A 20,557-nucleotide genomic window follows, 5' to 3' on the forward strand; every position below is an offset into this window, starting at 1 on the left:
ATTACAATGTTGCCAAATTTCACATTATTAATACAAAACACCGTCAAGTTAGACGTTATAAGAGTGAAAGCTACACCAGTTTAAAAGCATAAAAGGTCATTTAACGCGACCAGGGTAGTGCATATTCATGCGGTCTCAGGTGGGTTTTCAAGGTGATTTTTGTCTGATGTAGACAGGGTCGACAAGCTTGAATGAACATTCTTGACATTCTAACAAAACGATATTCCACATGCCTCATGGGCAGTCTGCTGCGAAAGCTGACGCACAACCAACGTAATTCCTTCGTTTTAGTCGAGACATATTCCTTTCCTTAAAATCGAAATTCTTATGCGAAATGGACAAACCAATGACGTCAGCATGGTACTTACAAGCTCACGCGCCCCAACAGATCCCACAGTTTGTACAAGACCACGCAATGAAATTAAGAATTAAATTCTCAATCAAACTCAACTCAACACGTTCACTTTTACTGGTGATATAATCTTTTATTAAAACAGGTTTCTTCAAATGTATTCCATTTCGATATAGCTTTCTATTTTATGAAAGGGTGACTTACTATTTATGTACGCTATAAACTTTTACATAAGAACCGTTAAATGTATTTCTTGCATGGAACTATGCTTGACAAATCTCAAAGGTAAGTCCCAGTCGTACAATCTTCAAACGTGTTAAGACGTGTTTTCATGAGGATGGCCATGCTCGAAATGTCGATTGATTGCAAGACCACTTCACTGCTCCGCTCAGATGTACATTGTGTCAATTTAAGTATTTCTTTGTAATTCATGTATATTTCTAGCCATTTCTAGTCTTTACCCGAGCCTGCTTTTCTTCAGTTTGTCTAATAATGCTTCTGCTCTTATTTATGGACAGTCTCTACATAAAACCGATCCAGGTCGGTCAATCTTTCAGAAGTAACACCAGAAGGCGTTTTAACAAAGTTGTTATTATTGTTTATTCCAAAAACATTTATCGATAAAAGCTTACGCAAGAATTGCCGTTTCCGATAACCGTAAAAACTGAATGATTTTATCAAACATGTTTCTTCTGTGGCGAGGACTAGCTTTCAGTCCCAGTATTTCGCTACCTTGGCTGGCCTTCGATATCTTAAAACTCAGTGTCATACGATTCCATTATAATTTTGGGCAACAGATGATGGACTTCATTGGAACTTTTCTACAGCAAAGTCTCTCTCTTTCCATTCGTTTTTTATAGATTATAAATTCCTTGACCTGTGAGTCAGAAACTCACCCTGGTCCGTTTTGAATTCTAAGGTTTTACGCGACTGTGATCTACAGAGATCTTTTTAATGTGAGAGGACTGGGGAAACGAAGGCAAAGCAACGGGTATCTACAGCTTTCTTTCCCCGACGCAAAATATCCTAAAATGTGCTGAAATGTGTCGACCGTATAAATAAACCAATACATTACACATTCATTCCTCACATGAAACATTAATTTTGTACTTTGACACAACCGTTTTACCGTATAAACACCGAGGGGCGACAAGCTGTCACCAAAACAATGTAAATGTTTGACATGACTGCCCAGGCATACGGCAAGAGGAAGGCAGTAACCCATTCAACACGAAATCCCTAGGTCACGTTACTGATATACTTTGGATACTATTTACAAGTAACATGGCATGCTATAATTTCACAGGCTAAAAGGCCAAGTGTAACGCATATTTATTTTTCCATGCATATGGTCACCATTCTGCTCGGGTCATCCAAACACTGAAGCCCCATAGATGTACTAACTTTTGATGTCTTTGTTGCAAAGCTTTAATAATAGACTGCAAATGGAGAAGTTACCCATACATTGTCTACACGTCAACAAATCATGTGACCTCGGCTTGTCAAGTCAATGCTGTCTCGCCAACGCAACACCACAATATCCTACTTGAAGAGCACGATTTACAGCAGGGTTTTAAACATCTAAATCTCCATAAACGTTTGACTGTCATCATAAATGATGGTAGCAACATCGACCTGGACTGCCTTCGTTGCCTTTATTGCAGTTTGTGCACTACCACAGGTAAGATTTGTGCAAATCTCGGCTGTTGTAATTTCGTCATACCTTCACACAAAACGAGCAATGTCCGAACTGGTAAATACGTAATGCACTTCCAAATATGCATGTCGACGATATAGACAAAACGCCATTCAGTTCGAGGTGTATATTCATAAATTCAAACACAATAAGTTCGCTATATTCCAAACAAAACAAGAAGCCGTCCCTGTTTCAAGAAATGCCACCTCTACAGGTTTAAAAGGGTACCTAAGACCTTTCAATTATCTGTTCAATGCACCATGTATTCAACAGATGAATCCTCTTGTCTGTCACGCGTAATGGTATCACGTGACCTATTGTTGAACAGTCACGGAGTTGCAGTAATGTTGATAATGGCGCTTTGTTTGTGCAGATAAGTAGGTATAATTACTTGCAATTTAGACTGCTATTGTTAATTCCTGAACTGCAAAGTTAGAAAACAAACATTTTTTCTACTTTAAAGAATCAAAAGTTGAAAACCTGATCTGGTGGTACGTGGCGAAATTTTACAAATATGAGGAAATCAGATAATATTAAATAGCTTATTATCTTTGGTTCCTACTCAGGCATATTGTTACCAGGTCTGTTCCCAATCGGGTTCGACAATATATTAGTAAGTATACATGATAGCAGACTATAAAAAGAAAGTAACTTGTCTATGCACAGAAACGTATTTTCTCCTGTATATCTTCATTGAAGGGAACGAGATATTGTCGATTTTGACTAAGGATTCTCCCTGAATGTAAACTCGTGTTGTAAAGGTCGATGGTACAAGTTACTCTCCGGGATTACATCACGTTTTCCGATAACAAGACTATAATAAGGCGGAATACAACATCTACCGTTTCCGTGTATAATACTTGATGTTTTCTTATGCCTTTTGGTTCAAGTTTCCTTATTGTATTTTATTAACCTTATTACGGCTACTATGTTGGTTTTTTTGGTTTTTGTGCCGAACAAAAATCAATATTAACCTAATCACATAATTTCTTATTCAAAACAAGCTGTTCTGGATTATGGTGGTGTTGTGGGGAAACCGAGTGCTGTACCAACTACTGGCTTTGGTAAGTGCACTGAATATTTCAGGAACCGGGAAGTCAATGTTCATTTTGCTCAAAAGTCATAGGATAGCATCTTTATGTGTAAAAGACCGCTGGCTAAAATTTTGCACCACTTGCAATAGATAGCTGCTACCACACACAAAGTGCATTGACCCTGAGCCCCATCAGAGCGCATTAGGTTTGGTTAATATCTTGATCTGATTCGAACTGAGAACCCATGGTACCTACTCGCCTAGGAAAGAGGTTAATGATCAAAACGAGACGGCTACATTTATGAACTTGAGCTCGGCTGCAATAGTCCACAGTCCCCATGTACTCACGTAGGGTGAATTATAATCAAATTTGCGCATACTTCCTTTTTCGAAGATAAATTCCACCGGTTAATATATCAATTTTCCAATAGAAACTTTCTGGAGTTTGGATTTTCCCCTAAATTAAACCGATCGAAATTTGCATCCAACATTGAGCTTTTGACGTCGCTCCTAATGCGATATAAAGATACAATATCACCTTGACCTTAATTCTTAAAAACATGAAGAAAAGTGACGTTGGTAGACACATATCTTTCCAGGGCACTCGTTATTGGCGCACCGATCGTGATAGGCATAGGGATTACTTTGTGTATCTGTCGCTATAGAAGACGACAAAGGCTAATTCATCGAACCACTGTTATCCGAAGTAGCCGACCTAATCCTGGTAAGTTACATGGCATTTAAAGGATTTTAGTCCGAGTGAGATTATGTCCAGTGTCCAGTGATGAGATTTGTTCACGGAAGTTTGCATTATAGGGATAGCCGCCTAGGGACAGGACAAAACATCCATAACATTTTGTGGCATGACACAAGTACATATTCTTATTCTTCTCAGTTAAATCTCGCTAAAATATGTTGAAATACTAAAAATTTTATTAATGTGTCATTGAAAGCAAAACATGATATGTGAAAAATTAGTTTCATCGTTTACAATTGAATTATAGTCGCGACTTAAAGTTAGGTGTTGTCAACTTATACACAAAGGGACATAGGATATATTAAAGCGCGATTTTACAGACAGAAAAACCAAAGTTGAAAAATTCATCACGGATCAACTGTTGATTAGTCATCTTTCTATCCAACAACGTACGCTCGTAGTATTTACTTTATTTATTTTTTTCAAAGCTGTCGTTGGACATGTATCAACGGTATCACACACATACCAAGGACAGCAAGCTTATCCGGAACCAACTGCATATTCTTATGAGAAAGTCCCAGCGAAACCTCCTCCATATCATGGCACAGCCTAGCTCTGCCTTAGAGCCAAGCACCAACTAAGACAGCTACGGAGACCTCGGTATCCGAGTATCCGTAGTTGTCTTGGGGCTGCTACCATTGGTGAGTAAACAAAAAGTGAGTTTTTTGTGAGTACAGAGAGGTTTGCCGATCAGGTCGCATCGAAGAGTGGTGCTGAGAAAAGTGTAAAACTTAGCTTTCATCGATAAATTTATTGCATAGAAGATTCGCTTGTCAACTTCATAATCCTTCTAAAATTCAATTGTGACGAGTTTATGTACGAAAAATGGTTAAAACACATCGCGTAAATATATTGGTAATCATGGTTACCGCTTGGCTCTACTATTAAAAAAATTTAGTAAAATGATTTGATGATTTTTTAACAATATTTCCTTGTGTTGGGACTTGAAAATATTATCTACTATGATCCACGGCTCAGCGGAATCAAACATGCACTAACTTTACACTTCCTACCAATTATTTTGCAGAGATGTCTTTACACTGGAAACATGGTACTTCTATATATGGACAAGGAACTCTCAAACGATTTCCCTGAGAAGTGAGATGACTCACTTGCGATGTAAAACAGAAGTTAATATTACACCATTGTATACAGGTTTTAACTTTATCGACTTTAGATGCCACTGCTAATTAATTCCATTCTAAATACAAGTCTTTTAATAGAGGAGACGTCCTTTGTTATTGCTTGAGTGACAATTTTAGTAGCGTAATCACTGATATCCAAGATATAGACACCGATCTCTTCCCTAAGCTACTCAGAGAATCTTGATATTTGGCTGTCTGTACAATAGTACCCATTGTAAATCGAACCGACAAATAGAAGCGTTCCAGAAACTGATACCATGGCTATATTATTGAGAACACCGATTTTCTTTACTTTGTAAGGACACACTGTGTTTTTTGAGATAATCATAACAGTTTTTGTCGCGAGTAAAATTAAAATGGAATGAAGTAGTCGGACTACATTTCAACCAGTAGGATGATTTAATTGCATTGAAATACGTTTGTACAGGTGATAAACAACTTTCGATATTGCGCGATTGGTTCATTTTAGATTACCATCGTAAGAAGATTCTTAACCAAATGGAAAATTATTATTGTATGAGGAGACGACTATTAGGTTTTGTGAAGATCGTACATATTTTGTCATTAAACAGGTTTCTATACATAAATACTGTTTCGATGCAGCTTCCCATTTCATGCTTTATATTTCACATCAATTCCCTTTCAACTCAAAAGAACTTTTTCAGAATCCCCTTCCCAGGTTTACGTACTTAACCTGGAGTCCATTAAATAAGGCGTCGTAAGAGTGACAGCTAATGCAATTTGAAAGATTACCAGTGTCAGTGAACTCGAATTGGACGATGTACGACGTTCACTCCTGTCACTTGTAGAGTTTGACGATGAAGCCTGTTGTTTTAAGATGGTATGCACCTTGAAAGTGAAAGAAACACGATTGGAACTAATTTGGGATAATTTGATGATGAAGTTATATCTTTAAAATCTGCAAATGTAAGCTCATCTGTTTTTCTTGTCACGTTACACACTTGCTTTTATGATTGATTTGTAATGTTGAGACATTCAGCTATACGGCACCTAACATTTTTGAGAAATTTGAAAAATACAAAGATCCAATTATCCCAAATTAGTTCCAATCGTGTTAAGATTTAAACTTTTGCTCAAACTTTCATCAAAGGAACCATCAACCATACAATTGCCAAATCACGAATAAACATCAGAGGTCTCCATGCAAAGTTTAAAATTTGAGAAGCAAATAACCCAACATATGTATACCGATATCTGAAATGCAAAATTGCCGCCATCCCCTTATGAACGCTATGGAGAAAAATTGAATTTCGCAAAACTAAGACGGTAAAAATGTCTTACTCCAAGAGCTTTAAAACGACCCCAAGAGTGGTAGATTTGAAAAGAATGTAAAATTATGAGAATCTATCTATCTCCGAGGTGTGTTCTACCTTAATCGTATGTGGAAAGCGACAGTAAGCTTGAAATGAACATTCTGGACCGTTCTCACAATACGATATACGTTTCTGCCGAAGCAAACCAGAATTGGTTCCCCACTTTACTACAGGTGTACAGGTTTATATGCATTTCCTGCAGTAGAGGAAGCCATACAGACAGTACAGACCAGAGATGCCAATAGGCCCTCAACTGGGATCCAACGACAGGTTTGAAAGAATACTTACTGAGTTTGGGTTGTATGCCGAACGGGATGTGGCAGCATTTAACCCAGAAGACGCATTAACTCGCCTTCAAATGCTGGTTTATATATCGATGAATATAAGACATAAAGATTATCAGAAATCCGTAGCAGTGTTACGGGCGCTGCGCAAGGAGAGACAAACCCCAGTCATGTCTCAGATACTGCTTTCCTTGCTCGGATTAGGTGCACATGCTGGAGAAGATTGCAAATTCAAGAAAGCAGTTGGTAAAACTGGAACTCGCTCTTATGTCGGTCGTAGAAGAAAATATAGATAGACAAAGTTTGCGATGCTGGAAATGTAATAGAGTTGGACATATTGTTGTATTTTGCTATAGTAGGCGTGATAGGTATGATCAATACGATAAATATGATGACAGGAAAAGACAGGACTCTTAACTATATCAATCTGGTAGCGATGACAAATAAAATATTAATGTGCCATGGTTAGGATGCAGATGACCCCTTTTGTGGGAATCCTATTCAGTTGTATACAGTAACAGTTATTTTCTGTGATAATTAGAGGAATACATCATCATTATGATCATTACCATTTGGATGTGTGGCTGGCAAAACGTTAGGGAAATGGGGAGGGCGTGCCTGGGGGAGGTGTACTGTAGTCTGATTACAATATATTCTGTTTCAACTAGGCGGGGGTTTTTAACCCTGTGCCCTGATTGACTTACCCCAAAGACACGCACCAATACACACGCACACACAAAACTGTTTTTTAATTGTTTACTTGCCAACTAACAATGGGTGATGTACTTAATCCAGTTGTCTGACCTTTATAGGTGTATGTCCCTGTCGTACCTCGAAATGTCGATTGATTGCAAGTCCCACTACACTGCTCCTCTCAGATGTACATTGCGTCAATTTTAATCCAAAACTTGAAATGAATAATGTTTCTTTGTAATTCATAGTGCGTCTGCTTTAATTTATGGACGAAATCTATTAAACCGAGCCAGGTTGGTCACTCTTTCAGAAGCTATGGCCCGAAGGCGTTTTACAAAGAAGATATTACTGTTTACTCCAAAAATATTCGTCGATAAAACTTACGCATATACGCAAGAATTGCCGTTTCCAATAACCATAAAAAAGTGAAAAGTTTTATCAAACATGTTTCTTCTGTGGCTAGGACCAGCTTTCAGTCTCAGTATTTCGCTACCTTGGCTGGTCTTCGATATCTTAAAACTCAGTGTCATACGATTCCATTATAATTTTGGGCAACAGATGATGAATTTCATTGAACTTTTTTACAGCAAAGTGAAATATATATATATATATATATATATATATATATATATATATATATATATATATATATATATATATATATATATATATATATATATATATATATATATATATATATATATATATATATATATATATATATATATACGAAAATGGTTTGCTTGTCAATGCAGGCAAAGTATAGTGCTCAATGCATTTCTGCAGGGCGGTAATACTGAGAATCTAGGAACTTGTAGTTGTCACTCTACAGGCTGTTTCATGCGCTAAGCAATGATGATTGCTTAGCGCATGAAACAGCCTGTAGAGTGACAACTACAAGTTCCTAGATTCTCAGTATATATATATATATATATATATATATATATATATATATATATATATATATATATATATATATATATATATATATATATATATATACTCTCACTCTCTCTATAAAAATATAAATAAAACAATACATCACACCGAATACGTACATAAAACATCAATTTTGAACTATGACATTTCAATGCAACCGTTTTACCGTGTAAACACCGAAGCGCGACAGGCGGCCACTAAAACAATGTGTCTGTTTGACATGACTATCCACATGTACGACAACAGGTAGGCAATGATTCAACACGAAAACCCTCGGACACGCACAAACAAATTCTTGATGGACTTTGGACACGATTTACAAACAACATGGCGCGTACAGAAGCTGAGGGCCTGGCTTCAGGTGAAACGCATGCTTATTTTGTCACGCAGATTATCAATATACTGCTAGGGTCATCCAAGCACTGAAGCCCCATTAGCTTTAATTTTTGATTTTTTTTGACAAAGCTACAAATTTACAAAGCTTTAATTATAGACTGCAAATGTGAGATATTTCCACTTCTTATTTTAATACACGTCAACAAATCATGTGACCTCGGGTTATCAAGTCACAGCTGTCGCGTCAACACCACTACCCTACTTGAAGAACACGACTTACAGCAGGTTTTGAACATTTTATGCTTAAATCTCTCTAAACGTTTGACTGTCATCATAAAAAATGGTATCAGCATCGACCTGGACTGTCTCCGTTGCCTTTATTGCCGTTTGTGCACTACCACAGGTAAGTTTTGTAAAAAACTCGGCTGTTGTAATTTCGTCATACCTTCACACAAAACGAGCACGGTCCGAACTGGTAAATATACGTTCAACTATATTTGTCGATGACATGGACAAAATCAAGTCAAGGTCGCACATTCATAAACTCAAAAACAGAATAAGTTCACTTACATCAAAAGTCACTGAAGTGGTCATCACTCAACTTAAATATCACTCTTTCAGTTTGAAAAAGATACGTAAAGCCCCTCAATTATCCGTTCAATGCACCATGTAGTCAAACCTCTTCTCTTGTCTTTGACGTAAAAGTATGTCACCTATTGTTGAACAGGCACGGAGTTGCAGTAACGTTAATTAAAGTGCTTCGTTTGTACCGATGAGTACAAATGATTACTCGCAATTTTGAATGCCATTGCCCGTTCCTCGATTATATAGTAAAAAGCACTTCCTCGACTTTTAAGAATGAATAGTTGAAAACCTGATCTTGTAATAAGTGACTTGATTTTACAAATATGAGGAAATCAGACGTCGACAATGTTAAATATATTATCTTTGGTTCCTACGCAGGTATATTGTTACGAGGTCTGCTCCCAGTCAGGTTCGATAATATTTTAGTAAGTACATGTTTACATTTTCGTAGACTATAAAAAGAAAGTAACTTTTCTATGCAATGAAACATATTTCCCCTTATATGTCCTAATTGAAGGAAAGAGATATTGTTGATTCCTGACTAATGAACCTCACTGAATGTAAACTTGCTTTGTACTGTTTGACTATGCAAGTTACACTCCGAATGTCCATGCTAGTGCCGAGATTACACAACGTTTCGAGTACAAGACCACACGGTTCCGTGTATAATACTTGATGTAAGTATGCCTTTTGGTTCAAGTTTACTTGTTGTATTTCTTATTAAATATTTTCAAAGCTCACCCGAAATGCCAAATAAAAATTAATATTAACCTGATCACATAATTTCTTATTCGAAACAAGCTGTTCTGGATTATTCCGGTGTTGTGGGGAAACCGCGTGCTGTACCACCTACTGGCTTTGGTAAGTGCACTGAGTATTTCAGGAATCGGAAACTAAATTTTTACTTTATTTAAATGTCATAGGATTGCATATTTATATGTAAAACACATCTGGGTAAAAATTCTGCAACACATGGCTATAGATAGCTGCCGCCACACACAATGTACATTGACCCCGAGCCCCATCAGATCGCGTTAGGTTTGGTTAATATCTTGATCTGATTCGAACTGAGAACCCATGGTACCTACTCACCTAGGAAAGAGGTTAAAGATCAACACGAGGCGGCTACATTTATGAGTTTGAGCTCGGCTGCAATAGTCCATAGTCCTCCTTTTGATGATCTTGTTTAACTGGGTTAGGGCGCCCGCAAGTGCATTTGAAAAAAAAAATCACGTTGGGTGAATTCTAATCAAATTCGCGCATTCTTCCTTTTTTCGAAGATAAATTCAATCGGTTAATAAATAAATTTGGCGGATAGACACGTTCAGGAGTTGCCACCTTAGCCTAAATTAACCTGATCGAAATTTGCATCCGACATTGAGCTTTAGACCATGGTCCCTCTGATAGAGGGACCGTGTTTAGACGTTGCTCTTAATACGATATAAAGATTCAATTATATCACATTGACCTTAATTCTCAAAAACATGAAGAACAGTGACGTTGGTAGACGCATTATCTTTTCAGGGTACTTGCTATTGGCGCGCCGATCGCGGTATGCATAGGAATTGCTTTGTGTATCTGTCGCTATAGAAGACGACAAAGGCTAATTCAACGAACCACTGTTATCCGAAGTAGCTACCCTAATCCTGGTAAGTTACATGGCATTTAAGGGTTTTAGTCTTAGTGAGATGAGCTCCAGCGATGAGATTTGTTCACGGAAGTTTGAATTATACTCAGGAGCGGCTCAGGTGCGGAACAAAAAGACAACCATTTATGAAATATATACTAATGTCACTAAATCTAAAACTTTAACAGCCACTGCATTAGGATGGATAGCAAAGTAAGGGTCAGCATTCAAAGGTCAGACAGAGAGGAAAGAAACCACTAACCCTTGCAAGCCTCCATTTGGGGGCATTTATGGCACGGCCGCCGTATACTCTGGCACTGTGACAACCAAACTAAAGAAAATCTTGATATTTACTTGCCACGTCTTAGTTTCCAGCAGTTTTTCAATTCGGGGCAGAAAATCGACTTATCTCACGAACTTTGTAAATAATTTATCGTGTTGGCCTCTAACATAACATAGGAAGTCAACATCCCTTTCTACCATTGACTTGATAGTGTGCTTTGTATTGTGTACGTTTGTTGATTTTAGCGAGTTTTGTCATCTGTCGTGTGTTACCTAAATTTATAAATATCCCTTTTCATAAGTCTATGGCTTTAGGATGACTCATTGTTTATCAGATCAAGATAATATATCACAAACGGGTGTCAAATATCTTTAACGTAGTCAGTCGAAGGCGCAAACTTGCTAATAAAATGATTGAATGATCAGTTATGCCATACACTTACGTGAAAATAACTTACAATACTAAAGTTGAATCGTAGACTGTCGACAAATTAGACTCTCAACATAGGGTTATATTAAAGCAAGATACTACTTTGTAGACAGAAAAATAATATTGGAAAATGCATCGTGAAATGACTGTTGATTGGTCATCTAGCAATCCAGAAATTTATGGTTGTAATACTGGCTTTATTTACAAATTTGTTTCAAAGTTGTCGTTGGACACGTCTCAACGGTATCACATACATACCAGGGACAGCAAGCTTATCCTGAACCAACTGCATACTCTTATGAGAAAGTCCCAGCGAAACCTCCTCCATATCATGGCACAGCCTAGCTCTGTCTCAGAGCCAAGCACCAACTAAGACAGCTACGGAGACCTCGGTATCCGAGTATCCGTAGTTGTCTTGGGGCTGCTACCATTGGTGAGTAAACAAAAAGTGAGTTTTTTGTGAGTACAGAGAGGTTTGCCGATCAGGTCGCATCGAAGAGTGGTGCTGAGAAAAGGGTAAAACTTAGCTTTCATCGATAAATTTATTGCATAGAAGATTCGCTTGTCAACTTCATAATCCTTCTAAAATTCAATTGTGACGAGTTTATGTACGAAAAATTATAAAATTACTTCTGGTAAATATACTGATAGTCATGGTTACCTTGTAGCTCTGCTAGAATCAAGTCTGTAGAAGAAAGACTTCATGATACCACCTAATACGATCTGCAGCTCAGCGGGATCAAAAGTGCACTAACTTTGTATGTCCTACCAATTATTTTGCAGGGATGTCTGTACACTTGTAGTACGGTACTTCTATTTATGAACAATGAACTGTATACATTTCCCTATAAGAAGTGGCGTGACACAATCGTGATGTATAACTGAAGTTAATATTACACCATCGTGTACAGGATTTAACTTTATCAACTTTAGACGACAGTGCATGTCAATTTTCATTCAAAGTATAATTGTTTTAAAAGACGAGATAGCGTCCTTTGTTCCGATGTATAGCTTGAGTGGCAATTTCAGTAGCGTAATCACTTCTATCCAAGATCAAGACTCGGATATCCTACCTAAGCTACTCAGAGAATCTTGACATTTGGCTCTCTGTATAATAGTACACATTGCAAATACAACCGACAAATAGAAGAGTTCCAAAAACTGATACTACAGTAACTGTTATATTATTGAGAACACCGATGTTCTTTACATTGTAAGGACACATTGTGTTCTTTGAGATGTTCTTGATTGAAATATACTTATAACCTTAGCATTTTTATCTAGGAGTAAAATTAAAACGGAATAATAGTAGACAGACTACAATTTCAACCAGTAGGATGATTTAATTACATTGAAATTACGTTAGTAGGTCATAATTTCAATTTATATATTGAGCGACCGGTTGTTTTCAGATAATCACCATAAGAAGATTTTTAATTAAGGGAAAATTATTACTGCATGAGGAGACGACTATAATTTTTTACAAAGATTAAAGATATTTTGTCATTAAACAGGTTTCTATACATAAATACCGTTTCGATGCAGCTTTTGATTCCATGTTTTATATTTTACATCAATTCCCTTTCAACTCAAAAGCACATTTTCAGAATACGCTTCCCAGGTTTACGTACTTAACCTGAAGTCTATTAAATAAGGCGTCGTAAGAGTGACAGCTAATGCAATTTGAAAGATTACCAGTGTCAATGAACTCGAATTGGACGATGTGTGACGTTCACTACTGTCACTTGTAGAGTATGACAATGAAGCTTGTTGTTTTAAGATATTATGCACCTTGAAAGTGAAAGATTTAAACTTTTGCTCAAACTTTCCTCAAAAAACCTTCAACTATTTTAAAATTTTCGAGTTTCGAAAAACTAGGACGATAAAATTTTTTCTTATTCCAAGAGCTTTAAAGCGACTCCTATGACCAGTAGATCTGCCAAAGCGTTGATTCTGGTCAATGACAGCCCGCGCATCACTTGAAAGCCTTTGTTTTGTCCTGTTTTCTCTGCTTCTGGTGATCAGAGGTCGACGATTAAAAATCCTGATATTTTATTTAAATGTTATTCGACGTTAGTTTATGTGCTTTTGCCTCTTGGAGGTAACTAAGTGATTTATCGACATCAGCCAGTGTCCACGTGAAATGCATCCTGAGCTGCTTTTTTGTAATTTTTCAGTATCAACATGTTTATTTTCCTTGAATTTCATGGATTTTGTCATGAACATTTCGATCCGTTGTCTTTCATGAAACACCGACGACGGCGGTGCCTTCTGAGATAGATTTAAATTCCTAACTCATACAGTGAGTTAAAATTATCGTATCAGTATGAATAGGAAGGTAGGTAAGAGTTTCACCCTAATCAAGCTGATTAAGCTGCACAACTATAGCTATTATAACGAAGTATTTATGTTAGACCTCATCTCGATGGAACAGCATTTCATTAATATATTTGCTTTCTATGAAAATGAGGCTGTCAATAATTGAACAAACATTTGGTAACAGAGCACTTTCAATTGTCTAGGTCACGTGCTTTAAATTGTACGAGTAGACGCGACGGAGTTTTGTTGTACATGTGCCAGAGCGCGCATCCCCCGCCCTCCGCCAGTTAAGGGGACGTAATGTTGATATCTGCATCCGATTACGTGTATTATTTTTTCAGATCTTTCGCTTTTGTTGAGGATACAGTTGAAATCTTTATATTAATTTTTGTGTTTGCATATACCCTCGACCCCGTCCACCTTCTCCTAGCAAGGTGTGACTCTGGTTTTGTTAGACTTTGCTCTTTGGTGGCACCGAGAAACGTCTTGGACTTTCTTCTAGCTGTGACTGTCACATTTTTGGTAAAGAAGAGTAAAGTAATAACAAGAAAATTGTCTGAACAATAGTTTCTCATCTCATTAAAATTCTCATTAAAATTAAGTTAAGTTAATTAAAATTAAAATTAAGTTTCTCATTAATAGTTTCTCATTAAATGTACAGCAAAATGTACTTGGTGAATATGTGATAAACATTGTGAGGTGGCCTAAAACATAACAAACTAGTCGGTAACACAGGTGGCAGAAAACCCTCATCTTTGACTGCAATTTAACGTTAGCCTCTTCCTATCTGTCGCTTCTTAATTCACTCGAGAATATATATTGAATTGACTAAAAAATCAGTGTTGATCGGTGTCCTGCTATAGGGTGATTTATATTATAATTTACACCGTCGATAAAACTTACCTATGAACTGCAAGTTTGACGAATCAATCAGTATGAATTTGCTATCTTTCTTTCGCTGAATGACCAAACAAACTTTTGAACGATAAACGATATTCTCATGGTTAGTGTCCGTTCAATCGACTGACGTAAAGAGTGTGGACGGGGAGTGTTTGCTGAGAGCATAATTGAGCAAACGGGTGATCGGGTGATAAGAACGATCGATACTCTCATATATACTTACAGGACGACACCAGTGTTGAAAATAAACTTTTAATTAAATAAGGAAGTAGAGATCTCCCAATATTTTATCAGTGGTTGCTCAGGTTCTACACCTACCACATCGATTACATCTCTATTAAACTTCTTAGGCCAGCCAACAGAAATCGAATGCATGTCATGGGCTCTTTCAAATACACCCTGGGAAAATATGATTTTAACTTAACTATGTATCCAATCATCAGCTGAAACAAATATCTCATTAAAGATAAACTACAAGCATACACCAAGGAAACCCACTCTCCCAGAGTCTAATTTGAGCTTTATTGTGAATCTAGCCTTCACTCACTCATGGACGTACCCTTTTTATGATATTAATTCTGCCTTCTCTTTTCTCTTAAGTTCAAGATCATGAGAATAGCGATAAGGTTAAGAAAACATTTTTTTTAATTATAAAGATCTGTCATATCACTGTTAGAGTTTACTGTTTATTCAAAAATGATCGTAAAAATGTTCTCTTAATATCGTTATAACATTACACGTATTCTTTACCATCAGAGTACAATTTAAAATAGCGCTTTGGTCTTCACAAATCGCATCCATACGTTGTCACGCCACATGACCAGTGGGCATGTGATGCGAACGTGTTTTTAATTAATGTTCTTTGTTCACAATCACAGCCATTATCTCCTGTCAGTATTTTACACCACAAGGCTATATATCAGACGATCACGGAGTGTATTATAATCTGAACACACACATATTGGACGAAGTCTCACGTGACTCTGTAAAATACATATGTACCAAATGTTCCAAAATATTAAGCAAATTTGTCCCGTTTTGTAGCGAGTCTCAAATCTTCCGTAAAATGACAACGTAACCGTAGTTTCATTGAAAGTAAACAAGAAATTAAATACTGTACACTGTAACATGTAAATATTTTAACTTAGGGCACGTCTCTGTATTACATTGACTTCATTCAAGACCGGATACTCAGTACATCTTGATTCTCTCTTCGGTACTGTGTATACATGTAAACGTGGATGCATTTCAATAGAGTGAATACTCAGGTGGCTTAGCAGGATACGAACTTGTGTCATGTTCACTGTATGGTGGTGGTTTGATTGGTTCAACCATGACTGGTGGCCCAGGTGTAAAAACTGATAAAGAAAACAAACGATTAACGAGAAGTGTCTAACAGTGAACAGATAACTCTACACCTAAATTAAAAGGGACAATTTTCATTTACGATCTATGGTATTCAATCGTTTAACATAAAGGCAAACGGAACAAGTTCAAAGAGAGCAAGGATTTTGATAAATCAGTGCAGACATTCTCGTGTTGTACGGTATTGTCTCATTTTCTGACATTTAAATGGCCGAAAAATTTGATATTCAGAATGTCTAAAGAACGATGTGATAAGTCAGTTTGAACTAAGAAAGGAATTCTATGATCCAGTGCAAGAGGGACATAACTCAAATCTTCCAAATTTAAAGACGAAAAATCCTCACAAACTGCTCAACAGTAACTTTTTACATGCTGCGGTGGTAGGTTCTTTACTTATATTGAACCATGAGTTTATATGCATAACTTTTGATATATTTGAAATTATACATTTTAAGACACTGATATCGATAAAACAAGAAATATGAAAAATATAAAAACACAAAGAGTGACGTTACTTTGGCAATGAGCCATAAAATTGGCATTCAAAAAGGTGAAAGTTTAAGTAAAATTTTACATTTTAAGATGTTATGCATTTATGCACATGTCTTCAACGAAAGTGATCATTTAGCCCCGATGCCTCGAGAAGCACAAGTCACTAAAATTATGAAGCTAGAGATTTCCACCTTGATAATCATAGTATGCAACTATTCTACGTGTCGGCTGTTTCAATGAAATTTTGGAAAGGAAGGCTTTAAGAACATATAGTTTCTTCCTAATCTGACGATCACAGCTTCACTTGGCAAATAATAACAATATATTCTAAAATTCCAAATGATCGGTCACTTGTGCGTGAAGGGGACTGGTTATTTATTTGGGGACTATTGCGTACATCCCCACATGCTAAAAACTACTGTTAACCTAAAACAGTAAAATCAAAATAAACTGCTGACCAGATTTAAACAAAAAGCACGAAATCATGTTATATCATGTCATATCATATCATATCATATATCATAATCTTATATCATATAAAATAGTGTTAGCGTGGTGTATGTGGCGTATGTTCAATTGTCTGTCTGATGCTTGTAAAAAAAGTTGCCACCCTGTGTTTTCCTAGTAGTGGTGTGTCTCTGCCAAGACCAGAACCTGTCGGTATCTTTTTTCTAAATGATTAGTTTCTTTTCTAGGACTAGTGCCTTGTAATGTGTTTCCAATCAATGATTATAAATAGACAGTTTTCATGTCTGAGTCATCAACATGTTTTTATGAATTGAAGAAAAAAGTGCTATGTTGCTGAATACAACTATATGTGCAATCAGCGATCGCAGTGTCTGTATTCTTTGTTGCTATGAATAATATCGTTTCATTCTGTGTTTATCATAAGTAACATGGCCCATACCTTCATTTGTGTAAGATTGCTCTGCGGTCGAGCGTACGAGTCCAACGCTTATTGGCTGAATAGTTGTCAGACGCCTTGACCGTGTTCGATTGGAGCCTGAATGTTTTTGACAATAGTACGAGCACACCCCGTAGCACAGACTTAAGACTAGAATTAAAACGGCGCATATAAGAAACCTAGAAGGGAAAAGATAATACTTTCATATTGTTGAAAACCTCCCTGAGTGCTTGCCAGAATGCTTCATTCTCGGGAGGGAAATCAATGAAGTGGATGGGCTATCAATTGTAAGGTGAAAGGTCACCAATTGACTTTTTATAACCGAAACTTTTAAATTGGCAGGTCAAAGGTCACCAAAGGATTAAAGTCCAAACACTTGCTTATGTAGGGTAAGGTAATAAATATAACTGACAACCTCCGGTTGTTTGTCGTCGTGTAATTTGTCATTCCTGCGGGGCATTGACATGTTTTCGTTTTGGGTGTTTGGTTTATTTTCCCTCAAAGTAGCCTGACTTAGAGCCGATATTCTCGACAAGACATTCATCATAAACTGTACGCAAACATAGACGTGTGTACATATTTGAAATGTATTCTTACCATAACCACCCGCTCATTGACCGATATTGACAACATTCTCTTCCACAGCAATACTGACTTTTAGAACACCTGAAACAGAGTGCAGGGACTTTAATGTAGGAGTTAATATCTGTCAAGCTACGCCGAGCCATACTGATGGCTATTTTTACCAATATTTCATTACTCATGATGAGTCATCACTTCAACATATTTCCTTTGAAAATAATTAACCCTCTCCTCCAAGCCAAAGGGTGGTTAAGACAAGGTGAACGAAGATTTACGACCATTAACAAACAGACAGTATTTGAGGGTAATATTTGCATTCCGTCGCACTCGCCTTATGGCTTATGTTGTCCTCGTCACCGCAGGAATTTGCTACTTTCGTCAAGCCAATAGGTATGATTGCGCAACTTTCGTCGTAGTTACATATGGTTTTAAGGTAGAATGCTCCTCGGGGACAGATATACGGACTCTCAAACTTTTTGGTCGATCACTTGTGGAGCTCATTTTGAAGTTCATCGAGTAAATAAAGTTGTCACTGGCTTATTCTTATGAAACTCAAGGACTGTTTTCCCCAATAGAGTTTAGACCATTTTGAATTTCATATGTCGATGAATGTCAGGCCGGGTCATTTGTTTTTCTAGTACCAAATCTTGAACAGTGACCCCGAATATTTATTCTTGGTCTCGAAAGGAAATAGTTTTTAGTTTCATTGAAGAAAGTGTGCATGGCCAAAAAGTTGAACTTCCTTAATGCTCTTCCCATAGTTACACGTACAGCTGGAATATAGAATCTCAGAAGGCTTAACTTACATGAAATACGTCTCTATCGAATTTCCTTCCACATAGCGTGTGTATTTACAAGTATCACAGAAGCCCTGTGGGCAGACAAAAAAGCAGAACAAATATTAAGCTACCGTTTTATTGTCATGCGCAAATGATACAAGTAAAGCTACCTGTTCGAATATTCTCCGATTTCACACTTTCAGTATGCCAAACTTCGGTGAATCATACACATCACCCAAGCAGTGTTGCCCTTCGCAATGAGGGTTAATTCTGTCCTCGGTGAAACTACAACCATTGCACTGTTTCTCAACGACAACACCAGGTGCTTCTTGTTCACATACACAATCTTTTGGCAATCTATATTCTGGCTCCTTTCCAAAGTCATGAACGTATATTTACACCGCATTCCACTGCTTTTGCTTTTTTGAGACGAAATTTCCCGTATTCACGTATACTTCTCGTTTTCTCTCACGTGACCTTATTGTACCGATAAAACCAAGGCAGACAGACAATGTTGGAGAGTTGCGGGCAACGAGACCGGTATATCACGACACGCTTCAACAAATAATCGCATCGACACGCTATATTCGTAGCACCATAAATTATTCCATTTCACATAGTAAAAAAAATACTGTACAGCAATTATTGAAACGGGAACTGTAAAAATGCAAAAGTCACAAAGTCGCTCATTTCATTAGCATTTGATGTATTTCCGCATTTATTATTGAACAAAAATGGAGTACACAGTATAAATGTGTAAAATAACCCAAAAACACAAATAATACATTTATCTCCTTGGGATTTGTAAGACAAACATTTAACCCCCCCCCCCCTCGCACACACACATATCACTCCATTTGACGTCTTGTTGGTTCATGCTATTATATTTCCAAGGTTGAAAACAGAAGTACTAATCCGACACCGATTTCCTCACAGTGATATAATGCTTGGTTGCCAGAACATCTCGCCAAAAGTCTCAGACCAACACTATTACTTCAGCGTTCCACAAATTTGCCCGCTGTTCACAAAATATTTCTACTCACCTCTTGTATGAATAACAAAACCAAACCAGTTAGATACAAGACACTATGATACACAGTCAAGGACGACATTTTGGCTTTCTACCACCTACCACCTAATATTTGCACTTGTGAGACTGAAGAATAGGACGAAGTTTCCATGCGCGAAAGTTGAAAGGTCATTTGACACCTAAATTCTATACAACTGTCAAAGTTTACGGCTGTTCTGTTTATAAACTTTCGTCCCCAACACAATATGGAAATGTCACCCAGTAGACGCTGCAATCAGTGGAGTTTCACGATGCCATTTGTGTCGGTGACCAATGATTTGGATGATGCGACCCGCACAAAAAACATCAAACGCACCACTCTGATTTTCAATCTTTTTCGTAAACTATCCAGAAAAAATTAAGGTAGTCAGCATCGACATTTATATTGTGATAAACACGGGTTTACCAATGTCGAAGTTTTCTTATCGTCTTTTCGGTTCGAAAATTGCAAAATATTGAAAGGAAACATAAAATCGGAAAGAGTGGTAATTATTATTATTCTACCTCTGAATTTCTTGGCAAGAAAACGAACGGACATTTTATACATGTTTTATCAACCAGCGAGACGCCATTACTGGTAGAGCGCCAAGAAAGATTGCGACGCGGCAAAAATTAATTTCGGCAAATAAAATTACAATTGTATTTACTTTTACC

At 37.1% G+C, this 20,557-nt stretch overlaps 3 protein-coding genes across 3 annotated transcripts; 2 read left to right on the forward strand and 1 right to left on the reverse strand.

Annotated features, from left to right (window-relative positions):
- The first annotated feature begins 64 nt into the window (after nt 1-64).
- Nucleotides 65-5,570, forward strand: LOC139135970 (uncharacterized). Its single transcript, XM_070703772.1, has 6 exons — nt 65-2,033; nt 2,615-2,661; nt 3,053-3,112; nt 3,681-3,805; nt 4,267-4,479; nt 4,866-5,570. Exons 1-5 carry the CDS (start codon nt 1,968-1,970, stop codon nt 4,389-4,391), a joined length of 423 nt encoding a protein of 140 aa, XP_070559873.1. The 5' UTR covers nt 65-1,967; the 3' UTR covers nt 4,392-4,479; nt 4,866-5,570.
- A 2,965-nt stretch (nt 5,571-8,535) lies between these two features.
- Nucleotides 8,536-13,037, forward strand: LOC139135975 (uncharacterized). Its single transcript, XM_070703776.1, has 6 exons — nt 8,536-8,972; nt 9,533-9,579; nt 9,956-10,015; nt 10,679-10,803; nt 11,714-11,926; nt 12,277-13,037. The coding sequence occupies exons 1-5, from the start codon at nt 8,910-8,912 to the stop codon at nt 11,836-11,838; spliced, it is 420 nt and encodes a 139-aa protein (XP_070559877.1). The 5' UTR covers nt 8,536-8,909; the 3' UTR covers nt 11,839-11,926; nt 12,277-13,037.
- A 1,911-nt stretch (nt 13,038-14,948) lies between these two features.
- LOC139135973 (uncharacterized) lies at nt 14,949-20,011 on the reverse strand. The gene is made up of 5 exons (XM_070703775.1): nt 19,878-20,011; nt 18,862-18,926; nt 18,071-18,139; nt 17,477-17,652; nt 14,949-16,070 (listed from the first exon to the last, which is right to left on the reverse strand). The coding sequence occupies exons 1-5, from the start codon at nt 19,944-19,946 to the stop codon at nt 15,961-15,963; spliced, it is 489 nt and encodes a 162-aa protein (XP_070559876.1). The 5' UTR covers nt 19,947-20,011; the 3' UTR covers nt 14,949-15,960.
- Nucleotides 20,012-20,557: the final 546 nt, after the last annotated feature.

This window comes from Ptychodera flava, chromosome 6, assembly GCF_041260155.1.
Source record: "Ptychodera flava strain L36383 chromosome 6, AS_Pfla_20210202, whole genome shotgun sequence".
NCBI lineage: Eukaryota > Metazoa > Hemichordata > Enteropneusta > Ptychoderidae > Ptychodera > Ptychodera flava.

Bases quoted from the DNA above. Each gene is read 5' to 3' on its own strand.
- LOC139135973 (XM_070703775.1), bottom strand. From the start codon at position 19,946: ATGTCGTCCTTGACTGTGTATCATAGTGTCTTGTATCTAACTGGTTTG. The intron at 18,927-19,877 runs GTGAGTAGAAAT...GTCTGCCCACAG, and splicing joins TTTTGTTATTCATACAAGAG to GGCTTCTGTGATACTTGTAA. The intron at 17,653-18,070 runs GTAAGAATACAT...TTTCCCTTCTAG, and splicing joins TCAATGAGCGGGTGGTTATG to GTTTCTTATATGCGCCGTTT.
- LOC139135970 (XM_070703772.1), top strand. From the start codon at position 1,968: ATGATGGTAGCAACATCGACCTGGACTGCCTTCGTTGCCTTTATTGCA. The intron at 2,034-2,614 runs GTAAGATTTGTG...GTTCCTACTCAG, and splicing joins CAGTTTGTGCACTACCACAG to GCATATTGTTACCAGGTCTG. The intron at 3,113-3,680 runs GTAAGTGCACTG...ATATCTTTCCAG, and splicing joins TGTACCAACTACTGGCTTTG to GGCACTCGTTATTGGCGCAC.
- LOC139135975 (XM_070703776.1), top strand. From the start codon at position 8,910: ATGGTATCAGCATCGACCTGGACTGTCTCCGTTGCCTTTATTGCCGTT. The intron at 8,973-9,532 runs GTAAGTTTTGTA...GTTCCTACGCAG, and splicing joins CCGTTTGTGCACTACCACAG to GTATATTGTTACGAGGTCTG. The intron at 10,016-10,678 runs GTAAGTGCACTG...TTATCTTTTCAG, and splicing joins TGTACCACCTACTGGCTTTG to GGTACTTGCTATTGGCGCGC.